The sequence below is a fragment of the Coregonus lavaretus genome (assembly GCF_964263955.1).
Source record: "Coregonus lavaretus genome assembly, chromosome: 27".
NCBI lineage: Eukaryota > Metazoa > Chordata > Actinopteri > Salmoniformes > Salmonidae > Coregonus > Coregonus lavaretus.
This window is the reverse complement of record NC_140014.1, coordinates 15,059,345-15,081,376: the sequence shown is the minus strand read 5'-3', so window position 1 is coordinate 15,081,376 and position 22,032 is coordinate 15,059,345. Positions and strand designations below refer to the sequence as shown.

The 22,032-nt window shown below is 41.9% G+C and overlaps 3 protein-coding genes across 3 annotated transcripts in view; 1 reads left to right on the top strand and 2 right to left on the bottom strand.

The window, feature by feature from the left end:
- col12a1a (collagen, type XII, alpha 1a) overlaps positions 1-1,128 on the bottom strand; it is a gene marked incomplete at its 5' end in the record, with an annotated part of 82,519 nt that extends 81,391 nt beyond the window's left edge. The window contains one exon of the mRNA XM_084144399.1: positions 1,059-1,128. Within this exon, the coding sequence (XP_084000525.1) occupies positions 1,059-1,128 (70 nt within the window). The remainder of the gene's footprint in view (positions 1-1,058) is intronic.
- The window catches only part of LOC311102607 (myelin transcription factor 1-like protein), a gene marked incomplete at both ends in the record, with an annotated part of 591,893 nt that overhangs the window by 206,817 nt on the left and 363,044 nt on the right, over positions 1-22,032 (top strand). The window lies entirely within an intron of this gene.
- LOC311103168 (cytochrome c oxidase subunit 7A2, mitochondrial-like) lies at positions 4,836-21,969 on the bottom strand. The gene is made up of 4 exons (XM_084144716.1): positions 21,875-21,969; positions 6,272-6,361; positions 5,293-5,377; positions 4,836-5,058 (listed from the first exon to the last, which is right to left on the bottom strand). Exons 1-4 carry the CDS (start codon positions 21,890-21,892, stop codon positions 5,003-5,005), a joined length of 249 nt encoding a protein of 82 aa, XP_084000842.1. The 5' UTR covers positions 21,893-21,969; the 3' UTR covers positions 4,836-5,002.

The window sequence follows — 22,032 nt, the reverse complement described above, 5'->3', positions numbered from 1 at the left end:
TGAATGTGATGGGCAGAACTAACAAGAGGTATGTTTGTAAATTAATTTGATCTAGATATTGATAGCCTATTGATTCCTTCTTGATTAATAAATAAAACTAAAATGTTTTGTTGTTTCTCTGTAATTCTATCCAGGTAGCAAGCAATGTTATGAAGTAGGCTTTAGCCAGTTAGCATCTATAAATGGGCTCCCAATCTCCCAACCTCATAACGAGCTTCCAATAATCAATTTCAGGCTATCAATCAAGTTTGAGCTAGCTTGTCTAGCTAGCCTAACTATCTTAGCTGGCAATTGCATGCCTGCTGGCAAGGTTGCTAGACTTTAAAAAAGCAAGCAATTACTAAATGTACTGAATAAGACTCAGATTCCTTTCAATCGTTTACCCATATTCTAGCAAAGATGCAGACTGGGGCTGGGGAAATGTAACCACTGAAATTCATAGACAGAGCTATGCATGCAAAGATTGACAGATATTTAGAGTGTTCTTTTCAAAACTCTAATGACAAATAGATGCACAATTGACTAAAATTGCTTTCATTCTTGGGTTGTGATACTATATACCCATGTGGCAGTTGTACTAAAGGCATAAAAGTTCTTAAAGAATCAATGTCCATAATTTATTAAAATGACAATTGAACAGGTAAAGAGGTAGTATGCTTAGATAACCTACGCAGAAAAATATAAACTTTTTTACATAAAATGAGGCATAATGATTATGTCTCTAGATTCCAGGAAAAAGCTGTTTCAGGTGTTTGAAAAATGCAATATTCACCCGACCACCCCCTACAACATGTACTTTGTGCCCTCAGATTTTTGGGGTGCATGATGCCCCTGGGTGCAGGGCAAGTCAAATCAAGTAAAACACACAACTGGGTATCATTTTATGAATCATAGTGTACAATGCATTAGAATTGTTTCCATGTCATGGTTCTCACACAATAAATCCCCTAAATCCTAAACCCTGTAGGCTTATATCAAACAACTAGAGAGAGAGAGAGAAGGGTGGGGGGGTATGTGAAAAGGGCAGGAGGGATAGAGCGGGAGGGAGGCACATTTACCTTGAGCTTCAACTGAGGCGAATAACACTGCAATGAAAGCCGACACGGCCAATGACAGCCTTATCTTCATTTTTAGACGTTATGGGTCAGCAGCACATGAATGAATCTGAGGAGAGAGTTGTGTTCAAACCCATTAAGTTTAGCTTTGGGAAGAGAATGGGCAAAAAGTCACGAGCCCTTGAAAGGGAATAGATTAAATTGGCGTGACTGAAGAGGCATTTGCCAGCGGAGGAATTTACTGAACCCACTGTCTGGGTAAATGTGGTTTAAAGGAGTGAAGAAAGTAATAACCTATCTTTTGTCACCTCATGCACCGTGGTCTCAAGAATTATCATCAATTTTTATCAACTCTATTCATTATTAACCATTAGTAAAAAACGAATTTGTTCACATACTTTTAATAAATAATTAAATCATAATTCGACCTGTCATATAGGCTAGACATTGAAAACGTTTTAGAATTTAATCAAAAGCAAACATGCTTGGAATATCAGAAATAGGCTACTGGTCCTAAAGGTTGTGCGCCCCGCCTAGTGGCACAAGAGCTCATACGGGCCTACTGCAACTGGAAGGACATTTCATTCAGTTATCCCATTTGGCTCCTAAGACCCTCAGAAGTGGCCCTTATATATCCTATCATGAATGTCAACTTAATATACATCAGGCCCATAGATATCTTAAAAAACGATGTAACATAAATAACTTTAGCCAAAACAATGTGCCTATTAGCAAATTTTACTAATGATCAACTAATTTATTTGTTACTTTGACTAGGCTATACTAATTCGATGCTCATACACTAATACAGTATACTTCTTGATTCCACACAGATGTACCGTCATAATCCAAACATATATGTTCCTTTATGGAAAAAATACAGGCTGAAGAATTAACCAAGCACAAACGGAAAAAAAGATCACCTGTCTGGCAGTTATTCGCAGAAAAGGAATTAAATCAGTCCTTGCGTTAGTAAAAGCGCATAAATATAGCACATACAGCTAAGCACAATGTTTTATTAATTGAAAACCATTTATTTTGTATAAATCTTATATTATTTCTAACCCACAGCAGAATAGAAGAAAATAAAATATGTTGCTCACCTGATCAATCTTGACAGAATAAAATCAAAAAATGTAACTGCACCCGCCTTGAAGACTCCCCCTCTAGAAACTAATAGAGCACTTTCAGGAGCTCTGGGTGGACCCTTCTCTCCTCTAGCTGGCTACTGGAAGCTCCAACAGCATGTGTCCCAGAAAGAAAGCCTCTTTCCAAGTGGGAAGAATCTTTCCACAATCTGCTACTTAATAGGGGGCTGTTCCCAACTCTCATTTTACCATAAGCTCTTACGAAACTCCACTGGTAAACCTTGCCATGGTTTGATATATGAAACATCCCCCAAAGTGGGAATACACTTCTGGAAACTGCATTCTTTTCTGCATTTAATATGGCATATCTTATGAGTTTGAAGTGCCTAACGGGCAACCGTGCAGAAATTAAAATGTAGGCTATATATATATATATATATATATATATATATATATGGTCAAAAAGGTGCCTACTATATATTTATATTTCATTTTAACTATTTGTTCAATCAATTAAAATCTGTTGAATTTACTATCCAACGATCCGTTTGTGAATTTTCTTGTGGATCTCTTGATGCGCTCGCCCAGGCAACTTTTACACATAAAACATTTGAGTAAACCAATTTGAGCCACCGATGTTAAAACACAGTAACACAGTCCTATATTTAATGACAATTACAAATAATAAAATATATAACTTATTTAGTACCATTTCGCTTGATTAAGTCATTACAGGTCAGGTAGGCCATGTAAACAGCCTTGAACAGTTTTGGTATCATTGAGGCAGTGTCACCTTTAATTGTAAACGTTCTGAATGGATCATAGTTGAGAAGAAATTGTCAGTCCAGACAGTTTCCTCAAACCAAATCTAGATTCCGTCACTCATTTCATGGTCAATGAGGCCCTCTACTGTTTAAAAGTAGGACATACATCTAGGGCGGCACAGACAGTCAACCATGTGCGGAAGTGACCATTAGGCTATAGGCCCTGGGGCTTTTATCCCATAGAATGGTTAATGTATTGGTTCATGTGCACAATCACAGCTAAAAACAGAATTGTCATATACAAAGCTTTTTATATACAGTACCAGTCAAAAGTTTAAACACCTACTCATTCAAGGGTTTTTCTTTATTTTGACTATTTTCTACATTGTAGAATAATAGTGAAGACATCAAAACTATGAAATAACACATATGGAATCCTGTAGTTACCAAAATTGTTAAACAAATCTAAATATATTTTATATTTGAGATTCTACAAAGTAGCCAACCTTTGCCTTGCACAGTCTTGGCATTCTCTCAACCAGCTTCATGAGGTAGTCACCTGGAACGCATTTCAATTAACAGGTGCGCCTTCTTAAATGTTAATTTGTGGAATTTCTTTCCTTCTTAATGTGTTTGAGCCAATCAGCTGTGTTGTAACAAGGTAGGGGTGGTATACAGAAGATAGCTCTACTTGGTAAAAGACCAAGTCCATATTATGGCAAGAACAGCTCAAATAAGCAAAGACAAACAACAGTCCATCATTACTTTAAGACATGAAGGTCAGTCAATACGGAACATTTCAAGAACTTTGAAAGTTTCTTCAAGTGCAGTCGCAAAAGCCATCAAGTGCTAAGATGAAACTGGCTCTCATGAGGACCGCCACAGGAAAGGAAGACCCAGAGTTAAATTCATTAGAATTAACTGCACATCAGAAATTGCAGCCCAAATAAATGCTTCACAGAGTTCAAGTAAGACACATCAACTGTTCAGAGACTGCGTGAATCAGGCCTTCATGGTCAAATTACTGCAAAGAAACCACTACTAAAGGACACCCATAATAAAGAAGAGACTTGCTTGGGCCAAGAAACACGAGCAATGGACATTAGACCGGTGGAAATCTGTCCTTTGGTCTGATGAGTCCAAATGTGAGATTTTTGGTTCCAACCGCCATGTCTTTGTGAGACGTAGAGTAGGTGAACGGCTGATCTCTGCATGTGTGGTTCCCACCGTGAAGCATGGAGGAGGTGGTGTGATGGTGCTTTGCTGGTGACACTGTCTGCGATTTATTTAGAATTCAAGGCACACTTAACCAGCATGGCTACCACAGCATTCTGCAGCGATACGCCATCCCATCTGGTTTGTGCCTAGTGGGACTATCATTTGTTTTTCAACAGAACAATGACCCAACACACCTCCGGGCTGTGTAAGGGCTATTTGACCAAGAAGGAGAGTGATGGAGTGCTGCATTAGATGACCTGGCCTCCACAATCACCTGACCTCAACCCAACAGAGATTGTTTGGGATGAGTTGGACCGCAGAGTAAAGGAAAAGCAGCCAGCAAGTGCTCAGCGTATGTGGGAACTCCTTCAAGACTGTTGGAAAAGCATTCCAGGTGAAGTTGGTTGAGAGAATGCCAAGAGTGTGCAAAGCTGTCATCAAGGCAAAGGGCGGCTACTTTGAAGAATCTCAAATATATTTTGATTTGTTTAACAGTTTTTTGGTTACTACATGATTCCATATGTGTTATTTCATAGTTTTGATGTCTTCACTATTATTCTACAATGCAGAAAATAGTAAAAAATAAAAACCCTTGAATGAGTAGGTTTGTCCAAACTTTTGACTGGTACTGTACATATATATTTTTAGCTGTCTGTATATGACAACATTAAATGCATTGAGATTTTAAAATGAAGACATACACATGGATATGACTTTGTATTGAGGTCGTTTTATTATCTGTGGTAGATTAAATTGTACAATCAATAAATATTGATCCCAGGCAAGAAACATATTGCCATTATTGACAGGACAAATAATCTCCCAGATCATACATATGTACAACAGAGAACATTAATGTAGGGATGGACAAGGGCACTCATGCCTTCTTGGGCATTGCTGCACTGAGGAGTTCATACAAAACAAATCCACTTCCTGTGAAGAGAAGGGAAAGATTTTGAATATAACAGGCAAAGCAAGAAATGTGTGTGAAACTGGCATTTGACTGCACTGTTTGTGGTTAGACTTGAAATGCAAGACATGACTCTAGTCAAGATTACATGACTACCTGCTGTAAAGATGCCATTAACACTTAATGTCACATTCAAGGAGGTTCATATCAGGGCTGTACAACATCACATACCCAATTTCAGTTTAATGCAGACTTACCAAAGACTGTAAGGGCCATTGTTAGCCTGTACAGAATAGCATCCTTGGCTCCTCCCTTCAGATGGACTGGAATCCCGTTATCTGCCTGCGGAAAGAGGAAAAAGGAAATGTTCATCCGACATTCAGAAAACTGACAAGCCCTTTAGGGCAACGTAAATGAACCAAAAGTTAAATGATTCTGCATGGGTACCGGTCTGATGGTAGTATTGTAAATGGTCTAAACACTTCTGCACCACCTGAATATGTTTATTGATGCATTTCATTCATCAGCAAGGCACTATAATAGCCCTGGCAAAGCCTCAAATATTCAGTGAGACGTATATAACCCCAATTAAAACAACTAAAGGTTTTTAACAAGAGAGCAAAGTGCTGCTTGGGAGATGTTATAGCCGAACCTACTACAAACGGAAACACTTACCGTAAACATATAACCTTAAAAGGGTCAGGAAGTTCTTAGGCTAAAATGTATTTCAACAACAAATTGCAGAGAAGCAGTCATTGCTTTAGCTCTATGATTTTAAAGGCAGAGTGAGTGCCAGCAGAGGACACCATAGGGGTTAGACAAGATTCAGCAAAGCATTGGATTTTGCATTGGCTGGTGCCTGTTTGCTTATCATACTGCATGCAAAAATGTGTTAGTCCAGCCCAAACTATGAGTGAACCCTATGAGCAAACACATACTTATCTTTCAGGCTACAAAGGGGAGGAAATAAGATTCTGTTTCCAGAACCTGAGAATAAAGTGCAAACTTTAACATTAACCTTAGCATTACTGCACCATTACTGGTCAAACAACAACAAATATTGACTGTCAAATGAGGTAAATAAAACTAAACCAGGCTAGAATTGCCAACTTCTACTTTTAAAAACAGTATTTCAGCTTCGGTAAACACGTGTTCAGTTCCACATTTCAACTGCTCTTCAGGGGAAGTCTCAGCTGCATCGTCACCCGTTTGTCTCGACCCCGGCCCAGACCTTACCTGGAACAGCTTCTGCTTCTCTTTGACCATGTTGTCCACCTGTCTGCGGGCACTACTGGAGATAGTCCGCCTGGACAGCTGCTGAAGACTCTGAAAAAACAGGTGATCAGGAAAAGATACATGAAAATGTTTGTCAATGATTACTGAAGTAATAATATGTGGACCAACTAGTAGCCTATAGCTACTTCTTCTGCTAGATACAGTAGATTAACCCTGCTTAAAGGATGTATAGTCCTAGGCCTATGTTGTTGTATTGGTGGAGTTATGGGCCAATTTCCATATATTCACTTTTATTTTGTTTCAAACCACTTTGAAATGTTGATCCCAATGTCACACATTGTCCCCATTATATTACGAATCTGGAGGAAAAAGCCAGTAAAATACAAGCGCAACAACTACATCGATCTGCTGCATCACATACAATTGCACAAATAAATGACAGTAATGGTATGGCCACCTGTGACAACAATAAAATAAACTGTGTTCAAAAACGTATTCTAATTTATATCAGAATCCATTGAAAACACTCCCTTAATTGAATCATTCTTTAAAACAACCTCTCATTACCCACTCTTGATTCTAGAGATAGAGATACACTTGACAAAGAGCTAAGTGTCAATAAAATAAAAAAAAGCTATTAAATCAATGCAAACTAATAAGTCACCTGGACCTGACAGCTTCCCATCTGACTTATACAAAACAAATGTCCAACTCGCGCCTATTTTGCATGCAGTTTACTATGAATCTTTTGAAAACAAATAACTTCCTCCATCAATGAACCAAGCATGTATGTCATTACTGTTAAAACACAATAAAAGACCCACTTGAGTGTGGTTCCTATTGCCCCATATCCTCAATTAACATGGACGCAAAGAATTTAGCTAAAGTTCTATCTCAACGGTTGGAGACAATTAATCAATAGATATCATTGGACCAAACCAGATTTATACAAAGTCACCTGTTCTCCTGCAATCTTAGACAGACATTGAACATGTATAACTCTACAGATTTATAAATAAATTAGCTTTTAATATCATTAGACTGCGAAAAGGCATTTGACCGCGTAGAGTGGGATTACCTCTTAGCAACGTTATGAAAATTTGGATTTGGCTGCAATTTAATTTCCTGGGTAAAAGTATTGTATGCTTTACTATGTGCTTCAGTAAGAATTAATTGCCACAAATCACAATATTTCCTCACTAAATCGTGGAACTAGGCAAGGGTGACCACTTTCTGGGCTCCTATTTGCCATTGCGATAGAACCCCTGGCCATTTCAATCCGGGCCACAAAAATATTAGTGGAGTGAAAAGAGAGGACAGAACAGGAAGTGTATGTACAGAAAACATTTTTTTTTTTTTCCTACTTGGAGTAAATTAGTGCACAACAATGCCCAGGCCTCTACTTCCAGTCTATACTTACTATCTACACCTTATGGACACAGTTAATTTTACAATAATTATATTATATATATTTTTTTTTTTTGCTCCTGAACTTCTTCTACTCTCAACCTCTCCGATCATTTTCATGATGTCCATCCGGTTTGCTTCTATATGCCATATCTTTCTAACTGTGCTCTTTCCCAAAAGCTCCCAACATACAACCTATATACTTATTATTGACACAGTATGCTTACATTATTAGCCATCTTTGTTATTATGTTGTTATTTGTTATTAGTCCCATCCTTCAACTCTATTCAATACCTCCCATCTATCTCTTAACACCATCCATATAGGATTTCTATTTGCCATATATATTTCAACCGTACTGTGATGTTTTACAAAAGTTCTGAACCTTTCTATTCTCATTGCTTCTACAGATTGTGAATTAAAAATAAACATTTTTGCTAAAAGTATTATTATATTATTGATCGATTGACTATGACTTTTCAGATCACCCAGTAATGCTATCTGCAAGGTTAGCTCCAGGTAAATATTGCAATCCTTTAGCCATTCCTGGACCTGTGTCCAAAAACAAGCTACAAATGGACAGACCCAAAACAAATGATCTAATGATTCTGTCTCTTCACAGCAAAATCTGCAGAGCTGGGAAGATTGTATCCCCCATATAAATAACATTCTATTGGTAGCAAGATTTTTATATAATAATTTCAAAATTGAAAGATTCTAATTTTTGAATCCGGTGTCGTTTTGTGTGTCAGTTCATAAACACTATGCCATGGGATCGGTACGTCAAAGATCTCTTCCCAACTATTTTGCAATCTATATGGGACGGCTGTCAATCCTTTGGTCCTTAAGTGAAACTGATATACTTTTTTATTTATCACATTTTTCCTTAACCAATTATTTTCTTTAATGTAGAAGACTTGCTTTTATACATTTCAGACCCGGTTGCTTCTATTCCACAGGTCCTTAATATTTTAACTCAATTTGGGAACATCTCAGGATACAAACTAAATTACAGCAAACGTTAACTGTACCCAATTACAAAAGACTACTCTGTCTAATACTACTCTTAAATGGCCCATTTAAAATTGTTACAGATCATTTTAGATGCTTAGGAATTACTGTAACGCCATCCTCGTCACACTTGAAGGAAAATCTCTTGCGGCAATTGGAAATGACTAAGAAAGACCTGATACACAATGGTCAACCCTACCAACATCAGTTACGGGTCGAACACATTTAATAAAAATTAACATCCTACCGAAAACATTTTCCGATGTATCCCAAGGTGCTGGACACAATGATTTCAGAGTTTATATGGAATAATAAAAAGCCACGAATCTGTAAAGCCATACTGCAAAAACCAAAAGAACTAGGGGGTTTGGGGCTCCCTCATTTTCAGAAATATTATTGGGCTGCAAACATTTGTAATGTTTTGGATTCATCCTCATGACTCAAACTCCAGAGTGGACAATCATAGAATCCAAATCCTGTACGGCCACATCGTTAAGAGCTATTGTATGCTCTCCCCTTAAAGTTACCTTCGGTAAGAATGACCTGGTCAGACAAACTCTCAAGATATTGAATAACCTAACACTTACCACACCAGCCGCGTTGCGTGGTATGGGCAGGCATAAGCCACGGAAAACCAACACAATTGCATTTTAATCTATGGCAAATTGAATGCACAGAAATACTGTGACGAGATCCTGAGGCCCATTGTGAGGCCCATTTATTTAAAAGGTATGTGACCAACAGATGCATATCTGTTCTCCCAGTCATGTGAAATCCATAGATTAGGGCCTAATGAATTTATTTCAATTGACTGATTTCCTCATATGAACTGTAACTCAGTAAAAGCTTTGAAATTGTTGCATGTTGCGTTTATATTTTTGTTCAGTATAGTTCATTCAGAGTTCGTTTTGATATTTCAACCTGCGTGTCCTGATCGCATCTGGTGTGGATGGACAAAATCACCATGCGCATGCCCGGTGTAGTCAGCATGTATGTCTGAACTTCGATAGAGATATTCTTCCCTACTCCCCTTTAGTTTCTAACCATTTATTTCCACCATCCCCTGCAAACAAAATTATATATGGAGACAAAATGGTGTGAAATCACTATGACCTCTATAAAGATGTTACATTTGCATCATTTGAATATATTTTAAATACATTCAATATTCCAAATAACCATTTCTTTATGTACTTACAAGCCAGAGACTGGGCCCCAAAAAATGACAAATGATTTCCCACAGGTACCATCTCACATCATTTTGGACACAACTGCAAAAGAATGTCAATCAACTGTGTTTTCAAAATTATTAATTGTTGGCACTCCATGCCTACAATCATTGAGACCAACTTGGGAACAGGATTTAGGAATCGAAATTTCAACTAATAGTTGGGATCTATATATATTTTTTAAAATGTTCCTTATATATGTACCAGGCATGTTGTTAAACACTTTAAAGTGATACATAGAACTTACTACACAAATTCCAAGTTGACGCCAAATGTGAACGATGCCAATATAACACTGCAACTCATATACAGTTGAAGTCGGAAGTTTAAATACACTTAGGTTGGAGTCATTAAAACTAGTTTTTCAACCACTCCACATATTTCTTGTTAACAAACTATAGTTTTGGTAACTCGGTTAGGACATCTACTTTGTGCATGACACAAGTAATTTTTCCAACAATTGTTTACAGACAGATTATTTAACTGTATCACAATTCCAGTGGGTCAGAAGTTTACATACACCAAGTTGACTGTGCCTTTAAACAGCTTGGAAAATTCCAGAAAATGATGTCATGGCTTTAGAAGCTTCTGATAGGCTAATTGACATAATTTGAGTAAATTCAAATGTAATCAAATTTTATTGGCCACATGCGCCGAATACAACAGGTGCAGACATTACAGTGAAATGCTTACTTACAGCCCTTAACCAACAGTGCATTTATTTTTAATAAAAAAGTAAAATAAAAAACAACAAAAAAGTGTTGAGAAAAAAAGAGCAGAAGTAAAATAAAATAACAGTAGGGAGGCTATATATACAGGGGGTACCGGTGCAGAGTCAATGTGCGGGGGCACCGGCTAGTTGAGGTAGTTGAAGTAATATGTACATGTGGGTAGAGTTAAAGTGACTATGCATAAATAATTAACAGAGTAGCAGCAGCGTAAAAAGATGGGGTGGGGGGGCAGTGCAAATAGTCCTGGTAGCCATGATTAGCTGTTCAGGAGTCTTATGGCTTGGGGGTAGAAGCTGTTGAGAAGCCTTTTGGACCTAGACTTGGCACTCCGGTACCGCTTGCCGTGCGATAGCAGAGAGAACAGTCTATGACTAGGGTGGCTGGAGTCTTTGACAATTTTGAGGGCCTTCCTCTGACACCGCCTGGTATAGAGGTCCTGGATGGCAGGAAGCTTGGCCCCAGTGATGTACTGGGCCGTACGCACTACCGTCTGTAGTGCCTTGCGGTCGGAGGCCAAGCAGTTGCCATACCAGGTGGTGATGCAACCAGTCAGGATGCTCTCGATGGTGTAGCTGTATAATTTTTTGAGGATCTGACGACCCATGCCAAATCTTTTCAGTCTCCTGAGGGGGAAAAGGCTTTGTCGTGCCCTCTTCACGACGGTCTTGGTGTGTTTGGACCATGATAGTTTGTTGGTGATGTGGACACCAAGGAACTTGAAGCTCTCAACCTGTTCCACTACAGCCCCGTCGATGAGAATGGGGGCGTGCTCAGTCCTCTTTTTTTTTCCTGTAGTCCACAATCATCTCCTTTGTCTTGGTCACGTTGAGGGAGAGGTTGTTATCCTGGCACCACACGGCCAGGTCTCTGACCTCCTTCCTATAGGCTCTCTCATCGTTGTCGGTGATCAGGCCTACCACTGCTGTGTCATCGGCAAACTTAATGATGGTGTTGGAGTCGTGCCTGGCCATGCAGTCATGGGTGAACAGGGAGTACAGGAGGGGACTGAGCACGCACCCCTGGGGGGCCCCCGTGTTGAGGATCAGTGTGGCAGATGTGTTGTTACCTACCCTTACCACCTGGGGGCGGCCCGTCAGGAAGTCCAGGATCCAATTGCAGAGGGAGGTTTTTAGTCCCAGGATCCTTAGCTTAGTGATGAGCTTTGAGGGCACTATGGTGTTGAATGCTGAGCTGTAGTCGATGAATGAATGAATGAATGAATAGCATTCTCACGTAGGAGTTCCTCGTGTCCAGGTGGGAAAGGGCAGCGTGGAGTGCAATAGAGATTGCATCATCTGTGGATCTGTTGGGGCGGTATGCAAATTGAAGTAGGTCTAGGGTTTCTGGGATAATGGTGTTGATGTGAGCCATGACCAGCCTTTCAAAGCACTTCATGGCTACAGACGTCAGTGCTACGGGTCGGTAGTCATTTAGGCAGGTTATCTTAGAGTCCTTGGGCACGGGGACTATGGTGGTCTGCTTGAAACATGTTGGTATTACAGACTCAGTCAGGGACATGTTGAAAAATGTCAGTGAAAACACTTGCCAGTTGGTCAGCGCATGCTCGGAGTACACGTCCTGGTAATCCGTCTGGCCCTGCGGCCTTGTGAATGTTGACCTGCTTAAAAGTCTTACATCACATCGGCTACAGAGAGCGTGATCACATAGTCATCCGGAACAGCTGGTGCTGTCATGCATGCTTCAGTGTTGCTTGCCTCGAAGCGAGCATAGAAGTGGTTTAGCTCGTCTGGAAGTCTTGTGTAACTGGGCAGCTCGCGGCTGTGTTTCCCTTTGTAGTCTGTAATAGTTTTCAAGCACTGCCACATCGGACGAGCATCAGAGCCGGTGTAGTACGATTCAATCTTAGTCCTGTATTGACTCTTTGCCTGTTTGATGGTTCGTCGAAGGGCATAGCGGGATTTCTTATAAGCGTCCGGGTTAGAGTCCCGCTCCTTGAAAGCGGCAGCTCTACCCTTTAGCTCAGTGTGGATATTTCCTGTAATCCATGGCTTCTGGTTGGGGTATGTACGTACGGTCACTGTGGGGACGACATCATCGATGCACTTATTGATGAAGCCAGTGACTGATGTGGTGTACTCCTCAATGCTATCTGAAGAATCCCGGAACATGTTCAAGTCTGTGCTAGCAAAACAGTCCTGTAGCTTAGCATCTGCGTCATCTGACCACTATCTTTATTAACCGAGTCAATGGTGCTTCCTGCTTTAGTTTTTGCTTATAAGCAGGAATCAGGAGGATAGAGTTATGGTCAGATTTGCCAAATGGAGGGCGAGGGAGAGCTTTGTATGCGTCTCTGTGTGTGGAGTAAAGGTGGTCTAGAGTTTTTTTTCCTCTGGTTGCACATTTAACATGCTGGTAGAAATTAGGTAGAACGGATTTAAGTTTCCCTGCATTAAAGTCTTTAGGGTGTATTTCAAGGCCTACCTTCAAGACAGAACAGAACAGAACGCGTCTCCTTCCTGAGCGGTATGATGGCTGCATGTTCCCATGGTGTTTATACTTGCGTACTATTGTTTGTACAGATGAACATGGTACCTTCAGGCATTTGGAAATTGGTCCCAAGGATGAACCAGACTTGTGGAGGTCTACAATTATTTTTCTGAGGTCTTGGCTGATTTATTTAGATTTTCCCATTATGTCAAGCAAAGAAGCACTGAGTTTGAAGGTAGGCCTTGAAATACATCCACAAGTACACCTCCAATTGACTCAATTGATGTCAATTAGCCTATCAGAAGCTTCTAAAGCCATGACATCATTTTCTGGAATTTTCCAAGCTGTTTAAAGGCACAGTCAACTTAGTGTATGTAAACTTCTGACCCACTGGAATTGTGATACAGTGAATTATAAGTGAAATAATCTGTCTGTAAACAATTGTTGGAAAAATTACTTGTGTCATGCACAAAGTAGATGTCCTAACCGACTTGCCAAAACTATAGTTTGTTAACAAGACATTTGTGGAGTGATTGAAAAACTAGTTTTAATGACTCCAACCTAAGTGTATGTAAACTTCTGACTTCAATCAATCAATCAATAAATTTTATTTTATATAGCCCTTCGTACATCAGCTAATATCTCGAAGTGCTGTACAGAAACCCAGCCTAAAACCCCAAACAGCTAGTAATGCAGGTGTAGAAGCACGGTGGCTAGGAAAAACTCCCTAGAAAGGCCAAAACCTAGGAAGAAACCTAGAGAGGAACCAGGCTATGAGGGGTGGCCAGTCCTCTTCTGGCTGTGCCGGGTGGAGGTTATAACAGAACCATGCCAAGATGTTCAAAAATGTTCATAAGTGACAAGCATGGTCAAATAATAATCAGGAATAAATCTCAGTTGGCTTTTCATAGTCGATCATTAAGAGTTGAAAACAGCAGGTCTGGGACAGGTAGGGGTTCCATAACCGCAGGCAGAACAGTTGAAACTGGAATAGCAGCAAGGCCAGGCGGACTGGGGACAGCAAGGAGTCACCACGGCCGGTAGTCCCGACGTATGGTCCTAGGGCTCAGGTCTCTCAGTTGGCTTTTCATAGCCGATCATTAAGAGTTGAAAACAGCAGGTCTGGGACAGGTAGGGGTTTCGTAACCGCAGGCAGAACAGTTGAAACTGGAATAGCAGCAAGGCCAGGCGGACTGGGGACAGCAAGGTGTCAGCATGCCCGGTAGTCCTGACGTATGGTCCTAGGGCTCAGGTTCTCAGAGAGAACGAGAGAATTAGAGAGAGCATACTTAAATTCACACAGGACACTGGATAAGACAGGAGAAGTACTCCAGGTATAACCAACTAACCCCAGCCCCCCGACACATAAACTACTGCAGCATAAATACTGGAGGCTGAGACAGGAGCGGTCCGGAGACACTGTGGCCCCATCCGAAGAAACCCCCGGACAGGGCCAAACAGGAAGGATATAACCCCACCCACTCTGCCAAAGCACAGCCCCCGCACCACTAGAGGGATATCCTCAACCACCAACTTACAATCCTGAGACAAGGCCGAGTATAGCCCACAGAGGTCTCCACCACAGCACAAACCAGGGGGGGGCGCCAACCCAGACAGGAAGATCACGTCAGTAACTCAACCCACTCAAGTGACGCACCCCTCCTAGGGACGGCATGAAAGAGCACCAGCAAGCCAGTGACTCAGCCCCTGTAACAGGGTTAGAGGCAGAGAACCCCAGTGGAGAGAGGGGAACCGGCCTGGCAGAGACAGCAAGGGCTGTTCGTTGCTCCAGAGCCTTTCCGTTCACCTTCACACTCCTGGGCCAGACTACACTCAATCATATGACCTACTGAAGAGATAAGTCTTCAGTAAAAATGGAGATCTATAGGAGAAAGCCCTGCCTCCCGCTGTTTGCTTAGAAATTCTAGGGACAATTAGGAGGCCTGCGTCTTGTGACCGTAGCGTACGTATTGGTATGTACGGCAGGACCAACTCGGAAAGATAGGTAGGAGCAAGCCCATGTAACGCTTTATAGGTTAACAGTAAAACCTTGAAATCAGCCCTTGCCTTAACAGGAAGCCAGTGTAGGGAAGCTAGCACTGGAGTAATATGATCAAATTTCTTGGTTCTAGTCAGGATTCTAGCAGCCGTATTTAGCACTAACTGAAGTTTATTTAGTGCTTTATCCGGGTAGCCGGAAAGTAGAGCATTGCAGTAGTCTAACCTAGAAGTAACAAATGCATGGATTAATTTTTCTGCATCATTTTTGGACAGAAAATTTCTGATTTTTGCAATGTTACGTAGATGGAAAAAAGCTGTCCTTGAAACAGTCTTGATATGTTCGTCAAAAGAGAGATCAGGGTCAAGAGTAACGCCGAGGTCCTTCACAGTTTTATTTGAGACGACTTTACAACCATCAAGATGAATTGTCAGATTTAACAGAAGATCTCTTTGTTTCTTGGGACCTAGAACAAGCATCTCTGTTTTGTCCGAGTTTAAAAGTAAAAAGTTTTCAGCCATCCACTTCCTTATGTCTGAAACACAGGCTTCTAGCGAGGGCAATTTTGGGGCTTCACCATGTTTCATTGAAATGTACAGCTGTGTGTCATCCGCATAGCAGTGAAAGTTAACATTATGTTTTCGAATAACATCCCCAAGAGGTAAAATATATAGTGAAAACAATAGTGGTCCTAAAACGGAACCTTGAGGAACACCGAAATGTACAGTTGATTTGTCGGAGGACAGACCATTCACAGAGACAAACTGATATCTTTCCGACAGGTAAGATCTAAACCAGGCCAGAACTTGTCCGTGTAGACCAATTTGGGTTTCCAGTCTCTCCAAAAGAATGTGGTGATCGATGGTGTCAAAGGCAGCACTAAGGTCTAGTAGCACGAGGACAGATGCAGAGCCTCGGTCTGACGCCATTAAAAGGTCATTTACCACCTTCACAAGTGCAGTCTCAGTGCTATGATGGGGTCTAAAACCAGACTGAAGCATTTCGTATACATTGTTTGTCTTCAGAAAGGCAGTGAGTTGCTGCGCAACAGCTTTTTCTAAAATTTTTGAGAGGAATGGAAGATTCGATATAGGCCGATAGTTTTTTATATTTTCCGGGTCAAGGTTTGGCTTTTTCAAGAGAGGCTTTATCACTGCCACTTTTAGTGAGTTTGGTACACATCCGGTGGATAGAGAGCTGTTTATTATGTTCAACATAGGAGGGCCAAGCACAGGAAGCAGCTCCTTCAGCAGTTTAGTAGGAATAGGATCCAGTATGCAGCTTGAAGGTTTAGAGGCCATGATTATTTTCATCATTGTGTCAAGAGATATAGTACTAAAACACTTGTCTCTCCCGATCCCAGGCCCTCGCAGAGCTGTGCAGATCCAGGACAGCTAAGCCCTGGAGGAATACGCAGATTCAAAGAGGAGTCCGTAATTTGCTTTCTAATGGTCATGATCTTTTCCTCAAAGAAGTTCATGAATTTATTACTGCTGAAGTGAAAGCCATCCTCTCTTGGGGAATGCTGCTTTTTAGTTAGCTTTGCAACAGTATCAAAAAGAAATTTTGGATTGTTCTTATTTTCCTCGATTAAGTTGGAAAAGTAGGATGATCGAGCAGCAGTGAGGGCTCTTCGGTACTGCACGGTACTGTCTTTCCAAGCTAGTCGGAAGACTTCCAGTTTGGTGTGGCGCCATTTCCGTTCCAATTTCCTGGAAGCTTGCTTCAAAGCTCGGGTATTTTCTGTATACCAGGGAGCTAGTTTCTTATGACAAATGTTTTTCGTTTTTAGGGGTGCAACTGCATCTAGGGTATTGCGCAAGGTTAAATTGAGTTCCTCAGTTAAGTGGTTAACTGATTTTTGTCCTCTGACGTCCTTGGGTAGGCAGAAGGAGTCTGGAAGGGCATCAATGAATTTTTGTGTTGTCTGAGAATTTATAGCACGACTTTTGATGCTCCTTGGTTGGGGTCTGAGCAGATTATTTGTTGCGATTTCAAACGTAATAAAATGGTGGTCCGATAGTCCAGGATTTTGTGGAAAAACATTAAGATCTACAACATTTATTCCATGGGACAAAACTAGGTCCAGAGTATGACTGTGGCAGTGAGTAGGTCCAGAGACATGTTGGACAAAACCCACTGAGTCGATGATGGCTCCGAAAGACTTTTGGAGTGGGTCTGTGGACTTCTCCATGTGAATATTAAAATCACCAAAAATTAGAATATGATCTGCTATGACTACAAGGTCTGATAGGAATTCAGGAAACTCAGAGAGGAACGCTGTATATGGCCCAGGAGGCCTGTAAACAGTAGCTATAAAAAGTGATTGAGTAGGCTGCATAGATTTCATGACTAGAAGCTCAAAAGACGAAAACGCCATTTTTTTTTTTGTAAATTGAAATTTGCTATCGTAAATGTTAGCAACACCTCCGCCTTTGCGGGATGCACGGGGAATATGGTCACTAGTGTAACCAGGAGGTGAGGCCTCATTTAACACAGCAAATTCATCAGGCTTAAGGCATGTTTCAGTCAGGCCAATCACATCAAGATTATGATCAGTGATTAGTTCATTGACTATGACTGCCTTTGAAGTGAGGGATCTAACATTAAGTAACCCTATTTTGAGATGTGAGGTATCACAATCTCTTTCAATAATGGCAGGAATGGAGGAGGTCTTTATCCTAATAAGATTGCTAAGGCGAACACCGCCATGTTTAGTTTTGCCCAACCTAGGTCGAGGCACAGACACAGTCTCAATGGGTATGGCTGAGCTGACTACACTGACTATGCTATTGGCAGACTCCACTAAGCTGGCAGGTTGGCTAACAGCCTGCTGCCTGGCCTGCACCCTATTTCACTGTGGGGCTAGAGGAGTTAGAGCCCTATCTATGTTGGTAGATAAGATGAGAGCACCCCTCCAGCTAGGATGGAGTCCGTCACTCCTCAGCAGGTCAGGCTTGGTCCTGTTTGTGGGTGAGTCCCAGAAAGAGGGCCAATTATCTACAAATTCTATCTTTTGGGAGGGGCAGAAAACAGTTTTCAACCAGCGATTGAGTGCTGAGACTCTGCTGTAGAGCTCGTCACTCCCCCTAACTGGGAGGGGGCCAGAGACAATTACTCGATGCCGACACATCTTTCTAGCTGATTTACACGCTGAAGCTATGTTGCACTTGGTGACCTCTGACTGTTTCATCCTAACATCGTTGGTGCCGACGTGGATAACAATATCTCTATACTCTCTACACTCGCCAGTTTTAGCTTTAGCCAGCACCATCTTTAGATTAGCCTTAACGTCGGTAGCCCTGCCCCCTGGTAAACAGTGTATGATCGCTGGGTGATTCGTTTTAAGTCTAATACTGCGGGTAATGGAGTCGCCAATGACTAGGGTTTTCAATTTGTCAGAGCTAATGGTGGGAGCCTTCGGCGTCTCAGACCCCGTAACGGGAGGAGTAGAGACAAGAGAAGACTCAGACTCAGACTCCGACTCGCTACATAATGGGGAAAACCGGTTGAAAGTTTCTGTCGGCTGAATGAGCGACACCGGTTGAGCATTCCGACAGTATTTCCCTCCAGAAGCCATGAGAAAGTTGTCCGGCTGCGGGGACTGTGCGGGGGGATTTATACTAACGTTACTATCTGTACTTACTGGTGGCACAGACGCTGTTTCTTCCTTTCCTACACTGAAATTACCCTTGCCTAACGATTGCGTCTGAAGCTGGGCTTGTAGCACAGCTATTCTCGCCGTAAGGCGATCGTTCTCCTGTATATTATGAGTACAGCGACTGCAATTAGAAGACATCATGTTAATGTTACTACTTAGCTTCGGCTGTTGAAGATGTTGACGAACCATGTCCAGATAAAGCGTCCGGAGTGAAAAAGTTGAATGAGGGAAAAAAGTTGCGATGGAAAAAATAAAAATAAAGTAAAGTTGGCAGCAAAAACGCACAGGAAAATGTATATATGATATACACATACACAAAAGTATGTGGACACACCTTCAAATTCAGCTATTTCAGCCAAACCCGTTGCTGACAGGTGTATAAAATCGAGCACACAGCCATGCAATCTCCATACATTACCTTTTCATCATTTAGCAGGCACTCTTATCCAGAGCGACTTACAAATTGGTGCATTCACCTTATAGCCAGTGGGATAACCACTTTACAATTTATTTATATTTTTTTGGACTGGGGTAAGGGGGGGGGGGGGGTAGAAGGATTACTTTATCCTATCCCAGGTATTCCTTAAAGAGCTGGGGTTTCAAGTGTCTCCGGAAGGTGGTGAGTGACTCCGCTGTCCTGGCGTTGTGAGGGAGCTTGTTCCACCATTGGGGTGCCAGGGCAGCGAACAGTTTTGACTGGGCTGAGCGGGAACTGTGCTTCCGCAGAGGTAGGGGGGCCAGCAGGCCAGAGGTGGATGAACGCAATGCCCTCGTTTGGGTGTAGGGACTGATCAGAGCCTGAAGGTACGGAGGTGCCGTTCCCCTCACAGCTCCGTAGGCAAGCACCATGGTCTTGTAGCAGATGCGAGCTTCAACTGGAAGCCAGTGGAGTGTGTGGAGGAGCGGGGTGACGTGAGAGAACTTGGGAAGGTTGAACACCAGACGGGCTGCGGCATTCTGGATGAGTTGTAGGGGTTTAATGGCACAGGCAGGGAGCCCAGCCAACAGCGAGTTGCAGTAATCCAGACGGGAGATGACAAGTGTCTGGATTAGGACCTGTGCAGCTTCCTGTGTAAGGCAGGGTCGTACTCTCCGAATGTTGTAGAGCATGAACCTACAGGATCGGGCCTTGATGTTAGCGGTGAACGACAGGGTGTTGTCCAGGGTCACGCCAAGGCTCTTTGCACTCTGGGAGGAGGACACAACGGAGTTGTCAACCGTGACAAACATTGGCATTAGAATTGCCTCACTGAAGAGCTCAGTGACTTTCAACGTCGCACCGTTATAGGATGCCACCTTTCCAAAAAGTCAGTTCGTTAAATTTCTACCCTGCTAGAGCTGCTCCGGTCAACTGTAGGTGCTGTTATTGTGAAGTAGAAATGTCTAGGAGCAACAACGGCTCAGCCACACAAGCTCACAGAACGGGACCGCCGAGTGTGAAAGGGCGTAAAAATTGTCTGTCCTCGGTTGCAACACTAACTACAGAGTTCCAAACTGCCTCTGGGAAGCAACGTCAGCACAAGAACTGTTCGTCAGGAGCATCATGAAATGGGTTTCCATGGTCGAGCAGCCGCCCACAAGCCTAAGATCACCATGCGCAATGCAAAGCGTCGGCTGAAGTGGTATAAAGCTTGCCGCCATAGGACTCTGGAACAGTGGAACCGCGTTCTCTGGAGTGATGAATCATGCTTCACCATCTGGCAGTCTGACGGATGAATCTGGGTTTAGCAGATGTCAGGAGAACGCTACCTGCCACAATGCATAGTGCCAACTGTAATGTTTGGTGGAGGAGGAATAATGGACTGGGGTCTGTTTTTCATGGTTCTGGCTAGGCCCCTTAGTTCCAGTGAAGGGAAATCTTAACGCTACAGTATTCAATAACATTCTAGACGATTCTGTGCTTCCACTTTGTGGCAACAGTTTGGGGAAGGCCCTTTCCTGTTTTAGCATGACAATGACCCTGTGCACAAAGCAAGGCCCATACACAAATGGTTTGTCGAGACGGGTGTGGAAGAACTTGACTGGCCTGCACAGAGCCCTGATCTCAACCCCATCAAACACCTTTGGGATGAATTGGAACACAGACTGCGAGCCAGGCCAAATCGCCCAACCTCAGTGCCCGACCTCACTAATGCTTGTGGTTGAATGGAAGCAAGTTCCCGCAGCAATGTTCCAACATCTAGCAGAAAGCCTTCCCATAAGAGTGGAGGCTGTTATAGCAGCAAAGGTTGGAACCAACTCGATATTAATGCCCATGATTTTTGAATGAGATGTTCGATGAGCAGGTGTCCACATACCTTTGACCATGCAATTAATTAATATATATGACGTTAACCTCAATACGAGGATATAAAGAATAGAAAATCATTGAGTAACATTGGGGTGGATGGGGAGGGAGTGTGGGTGAGAGGGGTTTGGACTAATATATTAATGCTCTGCCATAAGTGACTACCCTGTTTTTCTCCCCTCTTTCATTTCTTGAATGCTATGCCGTCTTGGAACACATCAGTTGGGCTGCGTTTGGACGGGCAGCCATGTTCTGGTCTTTTGACCAATAACATCAGTTCTGAAAAATATCTAAATGTATCTAACTATTTGTGTTGATATTGTACATATTTTTTTAAGTAGCTCTTCTGCATACCTATCAATGATTGTACCTTTGTATGACCTTGTGATCAAATGAACGTTTTTTTTTTAAAGGAAATGTGTGACTATTCTCATGCTGTGACTTTTAGTAGCCCTATGCGACCTCTACACTTGCCCTCACTGTTTTTCTTCTGTAAATACTTGTTCACTGTAGCTGAGATTAAGGGGCACACTGAAACTAGGTCTAGCTGATTGATTAACTACTAACATTAAGTAGCAAGCTAGCTAACTTAATACACATTGAGCTAGCTAACAATAAAATACTGTATAAAACAACATTGCTAGCTATGTGTTTACATCAGAAGCCTATCATGATTTTATCAAGCAATTGTAAAATAGCCGGTAATAGCTAGCTAGTTAGCCAACTACCCTGATGTAACTAGCTAGGCTAGCTAGTTAATAATTGAGGAGACATGTCAGATAACTGCAGTAGCAATGAACAGTTCAAACAAATATTATTGAACACTTACCATAAGTTGCTTGTACATTTGGGCAATTTTTTTTATTTCGAGGTGAGTGCACAAGGACACTTTGAAAACCTAGCTACTGCTTCCGGTGATATCCCAAGATTCTTTGCGGCAGGAAAATTGCTACATTTCCGGTCATGTTGACTGGCTGCTCATTGGTT